The following is a 23,430-nucleotide window of genomic DNA, read 5'->3' as shown; positions in this document are numbered from 1 at the left end:
GGTGAGGGGAAGGTGTTTTAAGATTTGGGTTTACTTCCCATTTTTTATTTGAGTGGTAGTAAATTAAATTGGTTCTGTTTTTTCCCCAAGTTGAATCTGTTTTTTGCTCATGACTGAAAGTGGTGAGTGATCCCTCCCTGTCCTTGTCTCAACCCATGAGCTTTTCTTCATATTTTCTCCTCCTCATCTTGGGGGGGGGGGGGGGGGGAGGGAGGAGTAAGCGAGCAGCTTCATGGTGCTTTGTTGCCAGCTGGACTTAAGCCATGACAGAAGGGATGCTAGTTTTTTGAGAAGTATTTCCTTTTATCTATGTGCAGAATTAGGTTATTTGTGATTCTTTGTTCTGCAAAGCAGAGGCTGCTCTAAGAGCTGTGAATATTCAGAATAATTGCACAGTTCTGTAAACCCTACTCAAAACTGAGGTAGGTTGATATTACTTGTGTGCAAAGGGAATGTAGAAGATTCCAGCCATCAGCTGATTTAATTGGAACTGCTAATGATCTCATTCAGCTATTGGGTTTGATGCAGGTTAGTGGAGACTCCCGTGTACCCCCAGATTGCACCCCCACACAGGATCCTTCAGAAGCTGATGTTGTTGTGACCAAAAGCAGTGGAGCTGCTCCTCACAGATGTGAGTTACTGCAGGATAATCTGCTGGAAATTTGTTTTCACCTTTGCTTGTGATGGTATTGCAAGACAGACCTCTTGGGCATCTACGCTACCCCATTGTAGTGTCTACTCTTCAAGTCTAGTTTGCTTCTACTGAATTCTTGTCAAGCATCTGGAGTAATTAAAGTGCACTGTGCTCTTAATTGGCTAAAATGTCTTTTTTATCAAATTCTAAGATGCCTTTTGGCTTTTGGAAGATACAGTGCTATCCATTAATAAGATCATATTCAGTGTTGCTCTCTGTGTCAGTGCAGCTAATCAAAACTCATGTATCTGTGCCAAATTTAATTAGACTTAGGGAGAATATTTAAGTGATAAGATCATACTTCTCCCACATATCCAGCTGAAGTAAGTTCATATAGTTGGCCTCAAAAAAAAAAGTGCTTTTCTGGGGTATTATGTTTCAGTATCTGTGCTTAAAATGCTTGCAAAGCAGCCAGATAGAGAGGCAGCGTGCTGAGAGAAACCCAGTGTAAATAATGGGAAGAAACAGGTTGATCTATGTTCCTAGCAGTCTGCTTTGCTACAAAGGGTCAATCACTGTTGAACTAGTGGTGGGTCTTAACTGGCTTCAGAACCATGCTTGCTTCTGGCATGGCTTATATCTGGAGATGCAACAGATAGGAGGGGTGTGTTAGGTTTGTGAAGCCATGCTCCACTTAAGCATTTAGCTTGATAAAGATGAGAGTTTTTATGGAACAACTGAATATCTTTTTACCACCAGGTAGACTCCTATACTTTTGTCTGCATGGGACTGGAACATGATGCTTCCCATTCTTGCTTCTTTAAACATCTGGATAGGTATGATGTGATTTGGCATATTTCATGACAGCATACTTAGTAGTAGAACTTTATTTTGGGACTCGTGGTTGATAATGAAAAAAACTAAGCAGTAAAAATAAGCTAGATATTTTCTGCTTTCAGTGCACTATATGTGAGAGTTTTCAGGTGATACATCTCTCTTGGACTGGTGCCTGACTGGGGGAGGCTTAAAACGGGTGACAGCACTGAGCCATTTTATGGAAACTTTAGGATTTAATGTGCATATATGACATGACCTGAGGTAGAGTGGAGTTGTGCAGCATTCAAGAGGAATAAATTAAAATGCTTAATAGACTATCTTTGTTCATATTTTTAAGACTAAACACTTGACCTGTATTTCCCAGTTTCTGTGAGAAATAGGAATATTGCCTATGGATCGATTAGGGGAGGTTGGGGGTGAAGTATTTGGGACAATAAAACCATACTGGGTGTTTCAAGAAAAGGTGGAGCTGAGCAGGTGAGTTCAGTTCTCATTTCAATTTAATTTTTATTGGGGAAAAAAACCCCACCCCATGTTGCAACAAATCTCAACAGCTCAGAATAGCTTATTTTCCTTATCCTAATGTTATCAGTGTGATTGTGTTATCTTAGCTTCATTCACCTTCTTGTACCACGGATTTCCTCTCCTGAAATCCATTATTTTTTCTGGCTGCCTCACATCTCATTATGCGCTCGGCTCAAATTGTACTTCTAAACACTGATGCTAGGTCTTACTTTGAACCAGTTGTCATGTCCTTAATTTTCATAAGGACATGTGGGCTGACATACTTGATGTGACTACTTGATGATAAAATTATCAAGCAGAGAATTCATTCTGTCTGTAGAATAAATACGTGATGGTAGACAGCTGGATCTAATGCTCCTGGGTTTTTTTAAAACATGAAGATAATCCTTTCTGAGTAGGTGAGCTGTTAAAAGTCCGTGGCTAGTACAGTGTGAGAATAATTTTCTTTAGAGGAATGTAGCTGACTCTATTCACACAGAAAATGAATAGCTTCAAAATATGGAAAAAAAATTATTTGAAGACAAATTGATTCAGTCCTGATTCCCTGGAGGAAATTCCTGTATAACTGGAGGAGACTGTCAGTCAAATTCCATCCATGTTTCTATAGGATCTTTAAATCTACATGTAGAAGACTATGGTAAGGATATTTTGATGATTCTATTCTATGTAATTTTTAAGCCATTCTTCTCTAATGATACTGTCTGTTCCTTTTTGTAAGGTTCATGGGAGGGAGGGGGTGTAAATAGGGTTTTGTGAAAGGTGTTATCTAAATTTTACAGTGCTTCTGTAGAAATTCATAATACCTACCTACCACATGAAACAGGCAGATTTTTTTATGGAATGTATGAAAAAAATGGATTGAAAGAAATTAATTTTGTAGAGCAGTACGTTCTGCATAGCTTGGAGTTTGTCATGTGTTTTCTGTCTTTCAAAGCGCCTTTGTCAGAAAGGAATTATTCAGTATTTAATATTGGGGGAGGGAGAGTTTTTACATAAGTTAACTATCCATGCTTTGTGAATATTAACAGCAGAGACTGGTGGTGAGATGTGTGCTGATTAAAAATCCCTCTCTAAGCAACCTGTGTGCACTCAATGGCTGACTTAACTCCCTTTGTACTATAGATACAGGACAGTCAAATATACTTGTTTACATACACTTTATCTTAGCTGTTATGGATCTTTTTGAAGTAGTGACTTTCTGAAGTAACTTCTCAAATTCTTTTATTCCCCTGCCCTGCAATTCCACAGACAAGTGGAAAAACTGCCCACCATTATCCTATTGTTCCCTAAGTCACTAACATTTCTTTAAAAAGAGTGTGGAGAGAAGTGTATGCTTGTAGCCTGAGTGCAGTAATAAGACAGTGGGCAGAGCATGTGATAGCCAAAACCTCAAAGTATAACATGAATGTCTGTGTGTTGAGAACTGCCTGCAGGGATACAGCTATTGTATTTCTTGCAACTTGCTCTCAAGCAAGTTTCACTGGAGAAAAAGAAAAAAAAGAAAGAAAGAAAAAAATGCAGCCAACCAAACCCTAGTTCTCCTGTGGTGCTTGTGTGCCATACAACATCGACACGTGTCCATATAGCTAGTAAGCATGAAGTAAATACCAATAGAGTGATGATTGTGGCTGGGCAAAACTATTTCATGTGCTGAGTAGAAGCAGCTTGAATAAAATTGTTCACAGTATCTCTGGTAGAATTTCAACAGCCCTCATTCCTCAACCTATTTGCCTTGATGTTGTCTTGCGGAGAGCAATGTCCAATCTGTAACTGATGGGACACACAGCCTGAACTTCCATAGCGTTCAGATTCCCGGGAGGTCTTTCAAGCAGGTATTAACAAGTTTGGATAGGTCTTGCTGTTACTTACTTAAGCTTGTCACAATCTTCTTGCTGAACAATTATAGTGTCATTTTGGCTGAATTAACCACTTTGTGATTTGAATATGTGCCATGTTATACCTCTTCAGAATCAGCTGTGTGTTCCAAGGAAGCAGGACCTGATAAAATGTTCTATTGGTTTCACTTACGTGGCCTTGAATGCTCTGCCTGGCAGGAGAGAAGGCTGTTTTGTAGAGGACAGAAAACCTCTTCACCTGCTTCTTGTAGTAAGGTCTGAACAGGGGCTAGAAAGCCTCTCTGAGTTGAATCAGTTCATGTAGCACAAGAAGTTATTCAGGGGGAGCTTGCAAGCCTGGCTACTTTCTGCAGTCTATTTCTCTCATATTTCCCCAGCATCCAGAGTTGTTATGTCAATACTCTTAAAGGGTATGTCCTTGTTTATTCTTCTCCGTCTACTACAACAGCAGTTAAAATGTACAGACTCCTTTCAAATACACACTGTATGTTCTGTAGATCTTATTTTGCCCTTTAGAAGCAAAAGCAAGCCTTTGGATAGCTTCAAGAGATGCTTTGTTGATATATGTGTAATTGTTTCCATAAAGCAGGAGTTGGCCATCAATATGAAAGTGTTAAATCTTTTATTTCCATTTTGTTTCTTTGTAGTGCTAGACCATATGTCTTTTCAGGTGATGAGACACTATTCCACTGTAGATCCAGCTGAAAACCAGCTGACAGATCTGTGTAAGTGTTGTCTACTATATTAAATTTGACTGTTCCTGTATTAAAAAGAACTTCTGCTCCCAAGAAACACTTGGTAAAACCTAACATTGCTGTGATATTTTGGATCTTAATTTGTCATATTCAAGAATGCTTATTTTTGTTATCGCTGTGTAATAGAATCACGTTCTCCTTCAACAGAATCTGAATTTCACCCTGTTGTGCTTAAAAATGGAAAACTTCAGAAACTGCATTTCATTCCTGTGTTTCTCATGTCAGAGGATTGCATATGCACTTTCAAATTGAGGACATCATGTTGAAAAGTGTTGGTGGGAAGGATGTCTCCCATCTTTCCCCTCCCTTTTTTTTCTTCCCCAGTCCTGTTCCCAAGAACCTCAACATGTAGGATCACAGGCATAGCCAGTTCATGTGGGGCTAAACTTACTTCCTCCTGGCTGGTAGCCTCTGTCCCAGTGGCTAAGACACAGTCCCTGGCTGTGCAGGGTCTCCTGCATTTCTGTGCAAGTCCTTGAAGAAGTTTGAATTGCTGAGAACTTGCGTGCCCAAAGTTGGTGCTGGAATTGTATCAAACAGAAATTTTAGTTGTGGTAGTCACTTAGCAGCAAGGAGGTACCTTTGCAAGAGAATGCTGGCAGGGCATTGCTGTTAAAATGATGAGCTAATGGGGGTTGATATTTAAACTGTCTTACATTTCAAACATTATACTTTTCTGAAGCTGCCAGTTTAGACAGTGGAAAAGCATCTTAAATATGAATTGAGGACCTGGACGATACTGTGCTGCTCTGTACTGTAGCCCCATCTTAAAGTTTCTTCTGAAACCCTGAAAATGTGGAAAAGAAACACAGCTTAATTGGAAATAATGACTGTTGTAATTAGACTGCATGTTGTGGAATGCACAAGTCTGTTTACTGTGGGAGTGAGTTGAGCAGCCATGAAGGTTGTATACCTGCTTATAAGGGGAAAATGTGGTAGGGTGGAAGATGCTAATTCTGTTGGATAGTCTTAAGTGCTAATGTGTAGGGAGCTTAGTGCATTTGCTGATGATTTTTTTCTTTTTTTTCTTTTTGTTGCTTATAAAGTTTTGATGAACCTCATGCCAGGAAAAAGATTTAAAATGTGGTTGATTGCTTTGAGATGTGAAGCTGTTTTAAGAAAGCGCATGAATTTTTGCCAATAACTCACCTAAATCCTTGATCTGATCATGCTGTTGTTAGATGCTTGGAGGCATTCGGAGTGTGGCATTGAGCAGTGGTTGCTGTCCATCAGTCAGTGAGCAGTCAGAGTATTTGCTTATAGACTTAAGTGAAAGAGTCTCAAAATAATGTTCTTAGAAGCCAGCTGTTGTCAGTCATTGACTTTTTAAGTGATTTTTAAATTCACCTTGTGAGGTATCTTAGCACTTGGAAATAAAAATGTGACACACCTGTGTTTGTGAAAGATAAATGGTAACAGTGGTCAATTAAGTATTCTTTGTGACCCCAAAACCTCCTAATTTAGGAAATTGCTGAAGACATGGGCTGTGAGTTCATCAGTTACTTCAGTCTGTCATGAACATGAATGAGTCTTAATATGTTGAAGAAGCAGATTCAGAAACCACTGTGTTTCTTGATGAACTGTATGTCTGTAAACACTTCCAATAAGCTGCAGATTTGATTAAAAAAACCCAAACCCCAAACCACTAACTAACCTGAAATACTAAATACAAAAGAAACTCTAAATATGGGATTCAAATGCTTTGTGGGGCATACAGTGCTTTGTGGGGCATACAGTACTTCGCTGTGGGACTAACTGTAAGCAAAAATGGGCTTCACTGTGCATCTTCATCAGTGACTATGGTGACCTTGACTCCTTCCTTTAAGTGGAAGGAGAGGACAAAGCAGTCGGGTATGCAGGTGATATGTAGATTATTGGCTGATAAGTCTCAGTACATGAACTGTAAAAATCTGAAAGACTTTGTGCTTGGCTTCCTAAAAAATTCTGGTAAGAATCAGGGTTTAAATGTTATAGAAAAACATTTGAGTGGTTTGCAAAATAGTGACACCATGTGACTGCACCAGGAAGGACGGTGTAAAGGGGAAGGATGCTTGTAAAACTCTTTCTGCTTTGCTTACTTGCATCCGTGCTCTTTCTTCCTTTGCCTGTATTTGCTTACTTGCTTTTTGTTTTGTTTTAATGAATTTAATCAACTACTGAGACATTAAATGCATCGTCAAAACCAGAGGGCTAAAATGTTGAGTAGGAATGATGACAGGAACAGAATTTGAAGAATGGGGCTCTGTATTTACACTTATTTCAAAGCCAGTGTAAATGAATGCCTGTTTTATAAACAGGATAATTTAATTATTTTTTTTTTTCTTCCCACTGTTCTGTCTCTGTTTCCGTACACTGGGCAGTGGCTTGCATTTTGATAGTACAGTGCCATCTAGTGACTACTCACATGGAGCTGGGGAGACATTGCTAAGGAAAATTGGTGGCAAGAGCAGATCTCATTGGTTGCAAGGTCAGATGGTTCACAACAGCAAAAAGGCTGCTTTATGGAAGGTCGAGTAAGATGAAGTCAGATCCCTTGTACCTTGAGATGGGACCACTGCAAAAATTGCTCCTTGTGTGAGAGTGTGGTTGGAGGTTGTGTGAGCTATATAAAACGAAGATGGCTTTCTTACACAGCCAGCCACAAAGCTGGCACTTGAAAAATTTTCAGTTTCAGTTAGCAATTTTATTACCTTAAGATCCCTGTAAACACTTTTATTTTTCCCAAATGCTGTCATAATATTTAGGTAAAAGTAACTTAGATATTTTTCAGTGAAATTAAGCATTTAAACAGTATATTTACATTTTTTTTTCTCTGTTTCTTTGCAGCTTGATCACATATTGTCTCCCCCACCTATGCCTTTTCGAAAATCCAGCAGTCCTGAAGTCTCTTCTGGCCCTGGAAAGTCTTCTAAATTTAAGAGGCAGCTGAGTGAAGATGGGAGACAGCTCAGAAGAGGAAGCCTTGGAGGAGCTCTGACTGGTGAGTTTGCGGTATATGTAACATCACCTGGAGGTTTAGCAGCTGTGGAGCTGATAGCATCTTGAGCCCTGGTGTTTGCCTTGTGACTGAACTCTCTGAGGGAGGTGTGAGCTCCACCTGGAGTTTCCATAAGGTCTCTTCCACATGGGTTCCCTGGTTGTCAGTGGGGTGAGCTCATGTTTGAGACTTTGCCCCCATGGGGTGCTGATAAATTGCCAAGCACAGCCTGAAAATGGCCCATTTCTTGAAATCTTCAGGAATGTGGCATTTATCTTGCTGACTTAGTTTGGTGCTTTAAGGGTTGTTTGAGATGTGCAAGCATGCATTCATCTATGGGATCACATACATCTTTTTTCCCCAAGGAGCTAAAGTGCACACATGGTCCCTTTAGACTTGATTTCATTAAAGAAAAAGCAATTTGGCCTCATTTATCTGGTGGAGTCTTTGCAGGGGAGGAGGGCTGCTGCTGGCTGTGGACCGCAACTTCTCAGTGGAGCTGTGCAGAGGTCGCAGGATGCCTGAGAAGGGCTCAAGTCCTCCCTGCCATGATAGTGTCTGTGGAAGATGCCAGATGCTGAAATTGTGATTGTGTTCTGGGAGCTGTATGACTGCGGTGCTCTCTGAAGAGCAGTTGTTTGAGTGTGGAGTAAAATCAATGTGAAAGCATTGGAACAGGTTAACTGGCACTTGCTTTGTGTATTTCAAGAAGGGAATTTCTAAATTCACTAGAATTTGGCAGTTAAATATATTCCTGAAGTTCACAATTTCTAACAGTTTGAAGAATTTCTTATGAGGAACAGGATATAGAGTACTTGGTGAGGGGGACAATAGATTTCAGTGAATTTAGTGGAAGGGATAAATTTGAGACTCAATATCTTGGTTTATCTGTTCAAGTGATGTTGATTGATATCAAATCAAGTATTTGCTTTTCTCACTTCCTTCCCACCCCTTTAGCTGTCCTTATGCTGGAAGAAGTCCCAAGAAGCTATTGCAATACTTCTTTTTGTAATCAGTAGCTCAGAATCACCTACAACGCTTCTAATGGGTGACAAATAATTATTTTTTTTTTTACCTGAGTAACTTAAAAAATTAAACTGTCTCATACTTTATGTGAAGGAAGGACAGATACTGCTACAGGAACTTCTTGTGTTATATCAGCACATAATCGTTGCTGTGATTTTTAGTGTCACTAGGGTAAGATGTGCCGTTTCCCTTGCACCTTCTTTTTTTATGAGGAGTTGTATTATGAGGATATCAGAAACAATGTAAGAGTATTTGTCAGCTGCATGGGCTTTCATGAAAAGCAGTCTGAAGTGTCGATTTTGCTAACCATACCGGTGAACTATCTGGGTTCTCTGGAATGTTACTACTCTAAAAACTTGAAATGTTAGACCAAACTAGTGTTTTACTGAAACTAAAAACTGCCAGCACACTACTTATTATTTCAGCAGGAGTTGGTATGGGTTTTTAATTTTGTTTTTGTTTAATTTTCAGGTAGGGTGGTGGCCTTTAAAAACTGAACTTTCCTGTATAAGCCCTCCAGATAAAGAGGGAGAAAGCAGCTTAATCAAAACCAAATGAAACAAATGTGCTCTGCTGCTGTAGTCTCTGGTCTTTATCTCTATTCTTGAATTATTGTTTGAGGTCTTTCTAAAGGGAAATTGATATCCTTTTTGTCTGCTTGCAATGTGTTGTGCAGGGCTTCATGTCAGGATTTGGGAATATAGTGTGCAACGATGTTAAACTGCTTTATTACTAATGCACTTTAAATGAACCTGAATACCCTAAGGCTTTGGTATCTTAAAATAGTTTAAATATCTTAACAGCTTTCATGATACTGATTAAATTAATCAAAGTCATTCTGATGACAGAAGGTTCTTAATATTCTTTTGGGATTTTTTTTTAAAATTGATTTTAAAGAAACCACTGCAGATTGACAACTATTTTCTAGAATTATTTAAAATGCTCAGTAATCTGAAGTTATTCATTTCAGTGTTACCTTGGACTTGTATTTACCTACCTTTTTATACATACTTAAGGTTTTTGGTGGGTTTTTTGTTTGTTTTTGTTTGTTTTTTATGTTTCTTTAATGTTTATTATTGGCTCAGTGTTCTGGCTTGAAACTACAAGAATCACAATATCGCTTAAAAAAAAAAAAAAGCGGGGGGTGAGAAGGCCTTCCATTAAAATGAGTGAGCTGACATGTCCTTAGTTTGGGTTTACATCTATGCTCACACATCCCCTCCCTAATTTCTATTTGAGTCTTAATGTTTCTGCAAAGATACTCATGGTCCATAAGGGGGAAAAAATATTTGGAGACCTGTCATTTGGAAAAGTACTTGATTTTTAATATCACTTTACACTGATTACTGTCTTCTTTTATTCTTACTTTTGTTTTGTGGCTTTTGATACTTTTTAACTTAAGTGCTACTTTAACAATGGGTATCAGTCCATTGTAAAATAGTTCAGAAAAGTATTTTTAAAATTGTTTAAGGCACAGTCTCTACCTCTGTTGTTCAAAAATATTACCTTTAACTCCTAGAAATACATTAAGTGGGAGTAAGTAAAGCAAGAGAGAAGACTCCTAGCTTACGAATTTGCAGAGTATTCCTATGCTGATGCTTGTTGCTCACCCTAAATGTTAGAAAAGAAGTGAATTGTGCTTTTTGTGTTACTTTGATTTTCCTTTTGGTGTTAAAAACACAATATCATTGAGCCATAGGGCATAAGTAGTATTAACAATAAAAACAGAAATAAAAATTTAATTCGTTTATATAAAACAGGATAGTTCAAATCCTGCAAGGCTGAATACTAATAGAGGTAAATAGATAGGGTTTTTATCTCTGGGAATAGATCGCAAATAAATGAGTTTATTGGGCTTTACAAGAGGGAATAATGTTATGCATGACATACGAGAAGGAATAAAATCTATATTGTTGCAATATATTGAATGAGACTTATAAAACCTGAAGGATTACAGTTACTGAGAACCTACTACTCTGAATTGGCTAGAGTAAATTACAAAACTCTTTATATAGGAATGTGAGAAAAATTGAGAATGATGTACAGAGTCTTTCCAGTGGGAAATCAACACAAGGGAGAGGAGGCTTTGAAACTTGGAGAGGTGGGATAGAAACTGAACTTACATTCTGCAGAGCTTCAGGGGAAACTGGAACTCGGATATATTTTTTTTCCTTGAATTGTCCAGTTTTAAGCAACCTGGCAACCACATGTTTTCAGTGACAAGCAAAGAATGCTCTTCAGAGTTGAAGAAAATTAAATCAATGTTTTTGAGAATAAACCTACTATGGCTTCCTGTTGAAAATTGCTAGGGAACCACTGATCGTAAAAAAAATTTGGCCAAGAAAAGAAATGAATACTGCTTCCTGGAGACACCATGCTATTATATTTTTTGAAAAGTCACTTCAGTCTAATTGTTGCGACAGTATTGCTTTCCTTAATGCTCATCCCCAAGGAGGGAGAGGAGGAAGACTTCTGGAGAAAGTGAGACTGAATTTGAAATGAAAAGACTATATTGGATGTGGCCTGCTATTAGTGTAGCAGATCTACTTTAATAATTCTTGGTGTGAAGTGCTAGCAGTACTGCTTAATAGAAAGAAAGGATGAAAAATAATATTTCGTAATGGGGGTTGCTAAACATAAGCATTCGTGAGAGAAAACAACTTCAGAGTAAAAGTATTTGGAAGTCATTTATGACCAGTTCCTCTTCTAATTTAAAATGTGCTTCCGAAGGATTATAAAGTTTTGGGTAGCAAAAACACTTATAAAATAATCAGTATTTGCCTTTCTCCTCTTCTGCTGCTTCTGCATCATGACCCCTCTCCTGCTCCATCTTCCCCCTTCCCTGCATGCACGCATTCCCGTAACAGCACTTGCAACATCCTTTACCTGGGAAGTAAACTGGAGTTTCAGAAGTTCTGCTTGTGCCACAGGTGGTGTAAAACCACAATCCTTGCGCAGTTTGGTCAACTGTGGAATAAGCCCTGCCACAAAGCTGAGCTGTAGCTACTCGTTTAATAGGCCTAGGTCAAACACAGAGGGGGAAAAAGATAATTGTTTCAGAAGGGTGCTGGTGCCCTCGGCGTGCAGGGGTGTTGGAGGAGCACTGGACAGACTGAGAGAGCAAAGCATGGTCAGGTGAGGTCAGCTCTGTTCTTCTTGGGACAATAGACTTCTGTGCATACACCTGTATTTAAATGCCTCTCACCCTAGCCTTACATTCCCTTCTTAAGGATTCCTAACTGTGCACAGACTGGGCCTTTAAACAGAAGAAAAGATGTTTAATTAAAAAGCTGCTTTTCTGTGGTGGCTGGTTTTCTTGATCTCCACAAACTTCAAAGGGCTGTCTACAGTCAGAGGGTTTTTGGCTTAAATTGTCTACAGATTTTAGTTTTCTGTGTTCAGAGATGCTTAAATAGAATTCATGGCAGAAAGTAATATGAAAGGCTGAGAAATTAAAGGAGCTTTTACTGTGGAGGGGGTTAACCTAGCAAATCACTTGGACAAGCAAATTGAATTGGCCTTGCTTTCATGTCCCATTGCTGCTCTTCCGTTTGCACCGTGATGTGCGGTGTAGCTCTGTTGGGTCTCCTCAGCTGCTCTGGTGCAGCATTTGGAGATTGCTATCTCCCTTTCTACTTCTGAAAGGTATGAGAGCATATTGCTGGGAAGAGTTTGTATTTTGCGAAGTGCTGCGGCTAGCTCGTTTGTCTCTATATTGTACTGATAAGCTCCACAGCTAGATAGAAAGAAAAAACCCCACTCTTTGTTACCTATAGTTTGAAGTTCTTATCTTGCCTCCTGTTATCTCATCAATAACTGCCTGGAAACAGACTTCCTCCTGGGCTAATTGTTTCTAATTGTGGTAGAGCTGTTATCTTGCTAACCTTAAATTGATCTTATACAAATATTGGTGACATGACACCTACAGATTTAATTTTATAGAATCTTTAATCCAAAGATCCTAAAGCACTTCACATTAATGAAGTTACCTCATGATCTAGTAAAGAGTTAAAAACTGAGAAATCTTGGGATGTATATATTTTTTCTTTTCTATTATTCCTGCTTTGATCAGCTTTCCACCTCTGAGTTGATCAGTCATCCAAATATGCTTAGCAATTATTGCTATTCCCATGTAACTAATCTGTGGTTGATTTGAAATGAATTTGGAGATTCTCAGGCTGGTTTTTGCATCAGAGATTCATCACTCTACTAACACTAATTAGCAGAAAGATCAACAGCTTTATGGGCCATGAAGAACAAGCTGTTCTCTTATCCATGGGTTGGCATGTGCTGGCAGGACTTGGAAGGGGAGATTTTCCCTGTTCGTGCAGGGGAGCAGTTGGCAGTGGTAGAAGTCCAGAGTTTTCACAAACATGCTGTAGAATTTTTTTCTCCATTAATATTGTTGAAAATGCAGATTAGCTCATTAGGCCTTACAGTGTCAAATACTTGATACAACTTGATGGATGGGGAAAGTTGGGCATAAAATCATGTGACTTGTACCTAGAAGCCTCTTTGGAAATGGTGTCTTCTCATTCTGTACAAGTGCTTATCGTAACTATGATGCGATTATTTTAGTGGCAACATTTTTAAAAGCTAATTTTTATTAATGATGGCCGATTGGTGTAGATAAGGGGAAGTGTTCCCTATTTCCTCTGTGCAATATCAGTATTGTTTACTGCCTACAAGTTACGGGACTAATTCATTATGCGTGTGCCACTCCATAAAAAGCCCTGTGACTTCATAGCTGTCTCTGGGGATACAGTTTGGTGGGCTCTGTTGGCCTGTCTCCGGCTCTGGAAGCTGGGGATGTGGGGGAAGAATGGCTACCAGTGGTGAAGGTCTGTCAGACATGCCATTTTGTAGGAAATTTTACTTCCTGCATTTTCTTCCCCTCGCATATCGGAGCAGAAGTATGTTTCAGAATTGCTTTCATCTCTGTGATGCATGACAGGACTGAATGTACTCAGAAAGTCTTTTCAGCCGCAGCTGCCTGAGGGCTCTGCTGGACAGCAGCAGAGGAGGGTCGCAGCCCAGCACTGGTGCTAACACCACTTGGTTCTGGGGTACAAAAGGTGGGAAGGTTCAACTGCCAGGTGTGCGTGATGACAGGCACGTGCTTCATTCAGTAGCACTGCCTACTCAGAGGATGTCCTGGAGTCTTATCACTGCCTTACTCAAAGGATTCCTTAAAGCACTGTACTATGTGTTAAATATCTTCTAGAATTAGTAGAAAGAGATAGAAGCAAGCTATTCTATAATTACGACCTGAGAAAATGTTTTTTTTTTTAAAGCATGCAGTGTAAAGCTGTCTCCTACTGATGAAGTAAATATATTCTGCTATGAAATACGCATTTTTAAATGGTTCTTGGTGCACTGGTGGTTGAGATGACATTAGGTTATATTTGTCATTGTCAGTTACCTTCATTATTTGAGGCTTCAATCAACCTGCGTAGTTGAGTTGATTTTTACTTCCCTGTGCGCCTAGCAAGATAATTTCCATATACTTTGACATGTCTGGAGTCTGCATCATGTAATAGTCTGAGATGAGAACAGAAGATACTGTATTCCTGTCTCATTATTTTGCCTTTAACTCCTCGATTGCTGCTTAATCATGCTTGTATCATCAGAACATGAGAAGCTGATTGTTGTTGAGATCAAAGCAAACTGTAGCAGTAGAGAGCCTAATTAGCAGGTGCATTTGCAAGTTGCCTGTTTTTTAAGGGTGGAGAAGTAGAGTTTAACCCTCTTTGGGATGCTTGTAAAAGCAGCTTGAAAGTTGCTAAGAGTCATTTGTCATAGTGGAAAAATAAAATGTGGAGAAAATGAATATGCATATTATATTTCTGAAGTTTGAGTTGTTGCTCCTTAAGAAATACCTCAAGCGCTGTTGAATGAGCTGGCGTAAGTATGCTTAGCAGTGCAACTGTAGAAGCACACATGAAAGAACTTGCCTGGACTTGGTTAAATGCTTGGGTTTAACTAGCTGATAACCTACATCTGAGCTCTGTGAGGCTGCAGTCCTATTGTTGCTAGTACCTGAGCTTGTTAGTGCAAAACTGTCTCTGCAGTGTATTTATAAATAATTGCACATCAAGACTGCATTGTCTGTACTCCTAGAGGCTTAAGTCTTCCTTCACCCATGGACTGTCTCGAGTGGATGTTGTGAAGCTAATGGTCTGACCATGTGTGGAGGGAAATTGTACTTGGTTGCTCCAAGATGGATACTTTAACTTAAGTTGAATGTACAGCTTGAGAAATGTTTTAGATGAGGGAAAAGCACTTTCTAGGCTTAATCCTTACAATGAAGGTTGAAGGCTTGAATGGAAAAGTTTATAGGTATTTTCCAGTTAAAACAGGGGCAGGCTTTTCTATTAGGAAACTTCACGTTTTGAAAAATGACTATAAATACATAGTTACAAGTAATTTCTTTTAATTATGTGGCTTAGCAATGTATATGTGAAACAAAAATAGGGGTCATAGTAGGGACTGTAAAGAAAGTAGCATGTTGACACATCATACTTGTCATTTGTAATAGTCACTGGGCATTTTCTTCATAGTGCAATGGAAGATGTTTATTTTGTATCTAATCATCATTTCTATGAAGTAGGTAGCAAAAAACCCAAATGTTGACATGGTAGAGAGTTGGGAGCCAAGAATATAGGCAGCTGGGCTGAAGGAGCTGTTCACATGGGGGTTGAACTGAGCAACGGTGAATTTTCTCAAGTTCTTAAAATTAGAGCATGTGTATTCTAGGTACAACTTGCTTGCAAGTCTGCCGGTATTTAAAGTTGCAGATAAGAGCTATCTCTGAGCTCTTGGTGTGCAGGATTCTTATTTTAGCAAAATTGTCTGTTTATCAAAAGGAGCAACAACTGTCTCATCATTGCTGAGATGTTGTCCCATTTAGTGTGCTTTTGGTATCATCATGCATTCAGCCTGAACCTTAAATTCCTGTTCTTTCTCCTACTATCAGATTTTCAGAACTGGACCTTCAAATTTTTCTAGAACGGGTGTAAACTGGAAAAAAGGGTGAAAGGGAAGCAGGAATATCTGTGTATTAGGGTTGTGTTGTAGAACGGACTGGCAGTCTGTAAGTTTTGGAGCTACATGTTAGAAGTATGGGAAAAAGGCTCTATTTGTTAGTAAGATAAAGAAAAGGAAGCAGCAGAATGTGCCCATCTCTGAGCTCACTGATAAGATATCTCCAACTAATTATTTTGAGTTGTATTTCAATAGAATTTGGAGGTGGGGAAGTAGAGGTGTAAATGATAATTTCAGGCTGTAGGGTTTTTTTGTCATACAGATATCGGTGTCACTGGTTGGCTAACACTGCTATTGCGGTAGACATTTTTGGTATGGAAAACTTAAAAAAACAAAACAAACCCCCCAAACCCGAACAAACCACAAACCAAAAAAGTCCAGCCAAACAAAATCCCAAACCCAAACACTGCCCTCACCCCCAAATCTAAATAAAACTAGAGAGATTTGTTGGTGATCCCAAATGCCTTTCAAATATTTTGTTGCTGTCACAGCACTTCAGTAATAGATTGCAAATCATCAAAATAGAAATGTAAATTCAGTGAGTATCTGTTAGCAGAGGAACTTTGAGTAATTTCCAGATGAGCAAAATTCTGTATTGTCTTATAAGTGTCTTTCAGTGACAGAAATTTGTTCAAAGCATGGAAATTATATTTCTTTCTGGGAGGAAAGGTAACTGTATGTGACAACTTACTCTTGGTAATGGACTTATAAACAGTCTTGATTCTGAATCCCTTTGTAGTTAATGGAGGCTTGATTTGTATTTTTTTATATATATTTTGGACACAGATTTAGACCTGCATCCTACTACTTTCTTGTCCAAAACTGGATGTGTCATTTTCCTTTCATATTGATGAAATTTTAAGACAGATCTATTGCTTTTTTTTAAGATCATAATCTCACCCCAAAATTTTGCCTTTGTTGGGCCGCATTTTTCATGCATGACCAGATACCACTTTTTCATTTAATTTTAGAAAGTGAAACCAAGATAGAGCATTTTAAGGAGATTTTGTAGTGCATCAAAAAGTGAAAAATCTATAATGAGTGTATAAGGGTTTCTTACAAGGGCTTCTGGTACAGTACAGAAGAAATTATAGTTGAGTCAGTTGTAATTGTAGGCTTGACTGAATAATGTTATGTTTAGTGGACAGATTGGTTGAAAGAAAAATTTCATCTCTTGCATCAGACTGGGATATTGGCAATGTCTATTAACTTCAACCCCATGCAGCTGAGTAATATGCAAAATGGGCTAATTTTCTTAAGTTGTGGGCAATAAGTGAGACATGAATAAAATAGTAACTCTTTTTTGCCTGCTGGTAGTCATTTGAAATTTGGGTAAAGTGTGTCAATGCAGCTACAGTAAAGTAAGGCAAAATATTGAAAAGTTTCCTAATGATGGCTTTAAATCCATCCACTATTCTACTTTCCAATTATTGCTAATGGGAATTACAGGCTTTAATTCCTCCCTACACTGATATGAGAATAGACACTAAAATTTACAGTGTCCACATCACTTACTACAGCTGGGCTGTCTGCAACAGTTAAATTTGAAGCAATAAAGCAGAGTGCCCTAACCTGATGGGAAAATACTAATGTGGGAGGCTGTTAGCCTTTCACCTGGCAGGTTTCTGAAGCTGTAGTGAGGCTTCACATATCTGTGGGATTGAAAGTGATGGTATGTTGCCTCTAGCTTTGGTTTCCACTTCCCACTGCTCCCACTGCTCAGCCTGTTTGTGCGTTGCCCTGGCTGCTCTGTGATGTGCTGGGGCTGCCACTGCTGCTGGGGAAACAAGGTTGGCAGTGGGGTGGCTTCAGTCTTTCCTCCATTTGCAGAGACCTGTCAATGAACTGTTCTGTCTGTTTTTTGGGAGAAAAGCATAAGGAGTAGGAAGAGAGAGAAGTACCCAACTGTGTTTTCTTTCAGTGCATTTCTAGGACCCAGAGCGATCTGCAGTAGGGTGCAGTTTTGTCTGCCACCATGGCTTGTTCCTGTTCCCCTAAGGTAGTTCACACTCCTAAGGCTCCCCAAAGAGAGGTGTGGAGTGAGCAACCCACTTGAAACTGTGCTTGGTGAATCTGTCTTGACCACAGAAGTCAGTTCTTGAGATAAGATATTGTTTTACTTCAAAGTAGTAAGGGACAAGAATCTACCTTTCTGAATTGTTTTTTAAATAATCTGCACTTCTGTCATAAATATGTATAATTGATTTATCAAAACAATTAAGTGAAATAAGTATTTCTTGGCCCTTGCCTTAAAGACGTCAGGATGGCAAGAGGCTATTTTGAAGGCTGCTATTTCACAGCAGTTAACATGAACACATTGATGTTTCAGTTCAGTCTGTAGTACACTGTAATCATATGCACAACTTCTACTTTGGACTAATTGTGTCCATAGCAAAGTACATACCTGTCTTCCATTTGCAGTTGTGTAATGGAGAACTGCTTTTAATATTTTCATTAATATCTCCATCAAAACTTTCAAGATGCTTCCTCTGGTTTAGCTTTACATTTTGACTAATTGCAAAACAGACTTTCAAGCAGTGCAATCTACACTGTCCTAAGTACTTTTGTAAAGGCAAAAACTTACTTGGATGCCAAAAGGTTTCCTCTATCATACACAGTTGTTAAAATGCGAGATTGCTGAAGATTTGAGACAAGTAATTTCTAAATTATAACTGAAAATGGAAGATTTATAGACACCATATTTGAGCTCACTTAGTAATTCTCAGCCATGCCATTGGGATATGGATTTGAGATGAAGAGAGGAAGGAGAGCAATGCTTTAGCAGTAGGAAAGATTTTTCTAACTGGAATAAAGCAAAGTCCATATTCTGTGACTGATCTTTGAGGAAGTGTATGTGTTTTTATAGGCTCTTTTGGCCTTAAAGTAAGGCACACAAGTATGCACACACGGGATGCAATAGAAGTAAGAAGTAACAAAGATTCTGTTTGGACCTTCTACAAATACCCATTATAAAGGAAGCTAGAGATACGAGAGGCAAGTTCAAAGGGAAAATGACACTGAACTCCTGATGACAAGCAACGATTATGTAATGCCATTAAACAATGCTAAGATGTTACCATTATGTAATCAACTTAAATCAACTTTCATTGAAATGTGTTTTAAAAAATGTGGTGGACTAACAAGGATTGCATTCAGATGAGGGAAGAGGTGCCATTGGTTACAAACAGTGTGGTGACTTTAGGGTGTCTTCATGGTTTCAGGCACAGGAGGGGTAGCGGAGATGCCAGCAAAGCCTCCGCAGAAGGCAATGGGAGGAAGTGAAAGGCCATCTTGGGACTGAATGGGACAGCTGTAGGGGACCTGTATCAGTAGATGACTCATCTCTATCATCAGAACACCGCCAAAATGTCGAATTAAGGTGGAAGGGATGAGGTGGAGTTGAGGTGAAGTCTTCTCCTCTCTGTCTCCCACAAGTCAGTTCACTCAAGAAGGAAAGTAGCTGCTTGGAGCATTAAACTTGAAGGCAGAAATGAATGCAGTGTGAAAATCAATAATGCATTTTGGCTCAAGTTTTATGTGTAATGCTGCTACTTAAATCACTTAACAGTGAGGGAAAGTGTGGATATGTGTAAATTCAAAGGGTTTTTAAAGAAAATGTAAAAGGGGAAAATGCATACAATTATTAATGAAACTGTAGCAGGAAAAAATGTAGTACTACTATAGTGGCAAGAAAAAGGAGGAGAGGGTAGTCTGAGAGGATTATTGAATTTTTTTTTTAAATGGAGGAATCCAGGGAGAGTTGCTGACTAACTCATTGTGGGCAGGGACTGTTCTGTTGTGTCGTGGTTTAACACAGTGGCACCCTAATGCCTCAAAGAAAGCGGAATGAGTTTTGGAAGAAATTTTTTTCTATAAGAAATGTTGATGTTCCATTTGCTTTTGGAAATATAAAAGCCTCATTGCATTCCTGTAAAGTATGTCCAACTTTTCTAATTTTAGTAAGCATAGTATTAAAAGTACAGTTGTTATTTTCTGGATATTTTGTTGCAGTTGGCATTCTTGTTGGTAACTACTAATCTCCTGGTAGTATCTCTCTGTATAAAGGTTAGTGCTATTCACAGATGAGATTCTCTGTTACCATCTTTTTGCATAAGCCAGGGCTATTTTTGCTTCTCTAGAAAGCATATTTATTATATGCCATTTCTGTGTTTACAAGCATATATGGATGTGCTATGAAAAGAAGAACTGGAATTCTAGGCAGTCTGCTGTGCTTTGCCTTTTTTTCAGTATGTTGTGAAATCTGGGGTGCCCTCAAGTCTCTTGTTTGGGTTAAAGATGGGAGGAGAGATCATTCCAGCCATCACACATGCTCATGATTTCACTGGCAATTATGATAGTATCAAATGCCTAATTAGCTGCTCCACAGGCCCTCCAATGTTATTTTAAATATTTCTAGAGGTTAATCATGCAAGAGAAATAATGGAGTATTAAGTGAATTCTTACAGTGCAGACACTGGCCCTGATGCTGAGTTGATCTACTCTGCTTTCTTGTCAGTCAGGCAAAATCTTACAGTTGAAGGAAGGGCTTAGTACAAGATTTTGTTGTCATAAAGAGTAAGATTGCCTCTCCTCTAGCCTCTGTACCAAAACATCATAGACTTTCTTTTAGATGTTTGAGCAAGATAAAGACAGTAAAATACAGATGCCTGTAATAGACAAAGAAAAAAGGTAGCTATTAGAGATGTTCTGTGTTAGCATAGCCCTGCACATGGTAAGGTACAGAGTGCTCTACTCTGCTGCGTCACTGACATGAATAGGAATCACAATATTAGCTGTCCATGTTTTTGGGTCTGGCTCCCATCTGAAACAAAAAGTAAGTATAAGCATTAATAATAGCACTTATTTCTCATATGCCTTTCTCCTGCTAGACTTCATTGACTTGTTATTTAAACATTTTTGGCTTGGGATTCAAACCTAAACAAAACTAGATTAATTTGTGGACAAAATACAAATGATTGCTTTCCATTTTTTTTCTTGGGAAGCTCAGTGGAATTCATCTGAAATGAAAATTTGTGCAGTCTGGGAAAGGCCTAGTGTCTGACAATGGATTTTGAGACTAGTTTCAAACCCCTACTAGGAAGTGCATTGGTTAACCAGAGTGTGATGCTCTTCCCCAGTTTTAGAAACAAGCATTATTAAAACAGATCTATTTCTTGCTTGTATTCTTCTTTGTTCTGAAGATCAGAGGGAAGCTATTGCTTTCCAAGTATTGAGTCCTATGATGATAAAATGCATTAGGAGTATGCTACAGTGATCAAGTTGCAAATTATTTAATGTAACTTTCCTGATAGCTTCTAGAGTAGGTTAATACAGAGTTTCTAAGGGGGATTTGTGTAATGTGTGCCTACTTAACAAAATAGGTGTTGCCAAAGCATTTTATTGGTGTTACATCAGTGATGTGATGTCTTGTTCGGAGCTGTCTTGACTTGGCTGGAATTTTAGGAGCCTTCTTGCAGAGTTTCATTACAGTGTTTGTAGTCTGCATTCTAGCCTGGAGAGATGTTTCTAGTCAGGGGATCCAGCACTAGGAAATGCCTGGTTTCACCCCAAGAACCTCATATTTCCATTGACTATCAGGAGTTGAGTAAAAAAGAAAGTAAAGAAAATGCTTAGACCTCTTTTGATGTGGAAGGCATTAAAGAAATAGAACATACCTGTTTAAATGCAAGGTACGTATAACTTAGTTTTTTCCACTCACTTTTTAATTATCTTTTTCCTGCCTAGATGAGAAGGAATTAACCTTTTGAGGTGATAGATAAAAGTTGTAACTGACTGCATATGTCACTGGTATATTCCAGGATTGACATCAATGGAATATCAAAGGTGTGGATGTTGCAATCAATGCCTCAAGGTTTTTATGGCATCCTTTCTGTTGAGGGTGGTGGGAGCCTATGTAAAAAGGTAACCAGAATTTGATAGAAACAGGCAGAGAGAGCAGATGGGAAATTAATTCAGTTTTTCCAGTTCTGGAAAATTGTTATCCTAGGTAATTGGGCAAGAAACCACAGCTTTGTTGTACATTTTTGTTGTACATTTTACTTCTAGTCTCAGGCAAGCTGTTAGCAAATTGGGTGAAAAATGTCTATGGGTTCCGCTTTACCAGTGTAACAAAGAACAATAGCACATTTTGAAGACTAATTGGGAAGCATTAAAAAGACTATGCTGTGCTGCTGCTTGGGAGCTTTCTAGCTCCAAAGACAGTTTCCAGAGATCTCAGCAACTCTCTGTGGATCTGCTGTTAAAAATAAGGTTATGAAACTGGGGCCTTTGATTTTCTGGCAAACCAGTGCCCACCTACCAGGGTGCAAATCCTGTGTCAGTGGTCGTGTACATACCCACTCCATAGTTCTCTGAGGTGATGAGATTAATGAGGTGGGAATTAGTAATTTCAGGAAACAAATGTTTAGGAAGTGTGGTTTGGAAGATGCTTTTCACTTGAGCTGCTCAATGAAAATCTTGCATTGTATTTTTGAACCCAGATTTGATTTAAAAAAACCCAACTTTTGAATTGTGGCCTTGCATCAGCTTGTTGGTCTTCTAAGAGAAGTCAGTTGTTTTATTAGTGTGATTGTCTCACTTTTGCATAGTTTTCAGAGATAACTAAGAACTTAAGGTGGATGTATTTGCTAAGACCAATATATAGCCTCTTGTCCTGTTTCTTGACAGTGGCTGAAAGTAAGCAAAAAGGAACCGTATCATTACATGCTAGTCCTCTTACTATAATTCCCCGAGTATTCTCCCTGCTGCTGGTTTGCCGCTCAGGGTCTTCCTGAGCCAGCAATGCTTTCTGCCTAATTAGTACCTATGGGGAGACGATCCAGACCAAGTGTCAGTGCTTTGATGGGGGGTCTGACCTTCTGTTGCACTGGGCCAGAGTTTGCCTGGCCACAGCAAAATGACACTGCTGGGTGGTGAGCAGATCAACCACCAAGGAGGGGTATATCAACTGCTCCGTGAGAGCCTGATGTGAGCGCTCCTGAGGAATGGCTGGCCTGCGCCTTGGTGATCTCCTCTTACTTGTGATGCTGGGTACGGATACTTTCTTGGAGATTGAGTGATACCTATTAGATAGATTATAAGGAATTTTGGAACAGAAGCAGCGTAGTCTCTACTCGCAGGGTGGTGTAATTTTTATCCACATAGTAAGTGCCTTATTCCAATAAACCTCACTTTGTACTTCAGAACCTTATTCCTTCAAGGCGTAGATAGCAGCGTATTTTTTTTTTATTTTTTTATTTTTATTTTTATTTTTTTGCTAGCCTTCAGAATTTAGGTGTCTTTGGTTCAGACCCACCATTCTGGATGTTTGCATCTGTTGTTGCATTAATTGTGTTTCTAGGTAGGAAAAAGGTACAGTTGTGACAACATGGCAAAAATTAATTTGCCTAAGAGAAGTGTAGCTTGTGGAACAGTGATGTGAAGGGCTAGCAAGTGAATAGCAGGAATTCTGTTCTGATGGAATCCCTTCTGGTCAGGGCTATAGTAAAGAATCAAATGTTTTAGAATGGTAAGAGTGTTATCTTACAGTAAACTCTGTCCATTGCATTGCCTCATCTGCAACATCTAATGTCTTAATGCACTTTTTCTTAACTTGACAGGCAAGTATCTGCTTCCCAGTGCAACTGGACAGCAGCTATGGCAACCTGCAGAAACCTCTAATCTTGTTCGCATGCGCTACCAAGCACTTGGGCAGTCAGCACCTTCACTTACTGCTAGTTTGGTGAGTAATTTTTTTCAAAGCTAGGAGCTTACAGA

At 39.0% G+C, this 23,430-nt stretch overlaps 1 protein-coding gene across 3 annotated transcripts in view; it reads left to right on the top strand.

The window, feature by feature from the left end:
• Nucleotides 1-23,430, top strand: part of MAST4 (microtubule associated serine/threonine kinase family member 4) — a 312,156-nt gene that overhangs the window by 57,813 nt on the left and 230,913 nt on the right. For all 3 annotated transcript variants that reach the window (XM_049796540.1, XM_049796539.1, XM_049796541.1), the window contains exons 2-3: nt 7,434-7,587; nt 23,274-23,395. In XM_049796540.1, the coding sequence (XP_049652497.1) occupies nt 7,434-7,587; nt 23,274-23,395 (276 nt within the window). The remainder of the gene's footprint in view (nt 1-7,433; nt 7,588-23,273; nt 23,396-23,430) is intronic.

The sequence above is a fragment of the Accipiter gentilis genome, chromosome Z, assembly GCF_929443795.1.
Source record: "Accipiter gentilis chromosome Z, bAccGen1.1, whole genome shotgun sequence".
Lineage (NCBI taxonomy): Eukaryota > Metazoa > Chordata > Aves > Accipitriformes > Accipitridae > Astur > Astur gentilis.
The sequence above is the reverse complement of the archived record's forward strand: the minus strand, read 5'-3'. Positions and strand labels throughout refer to the sequence as shown.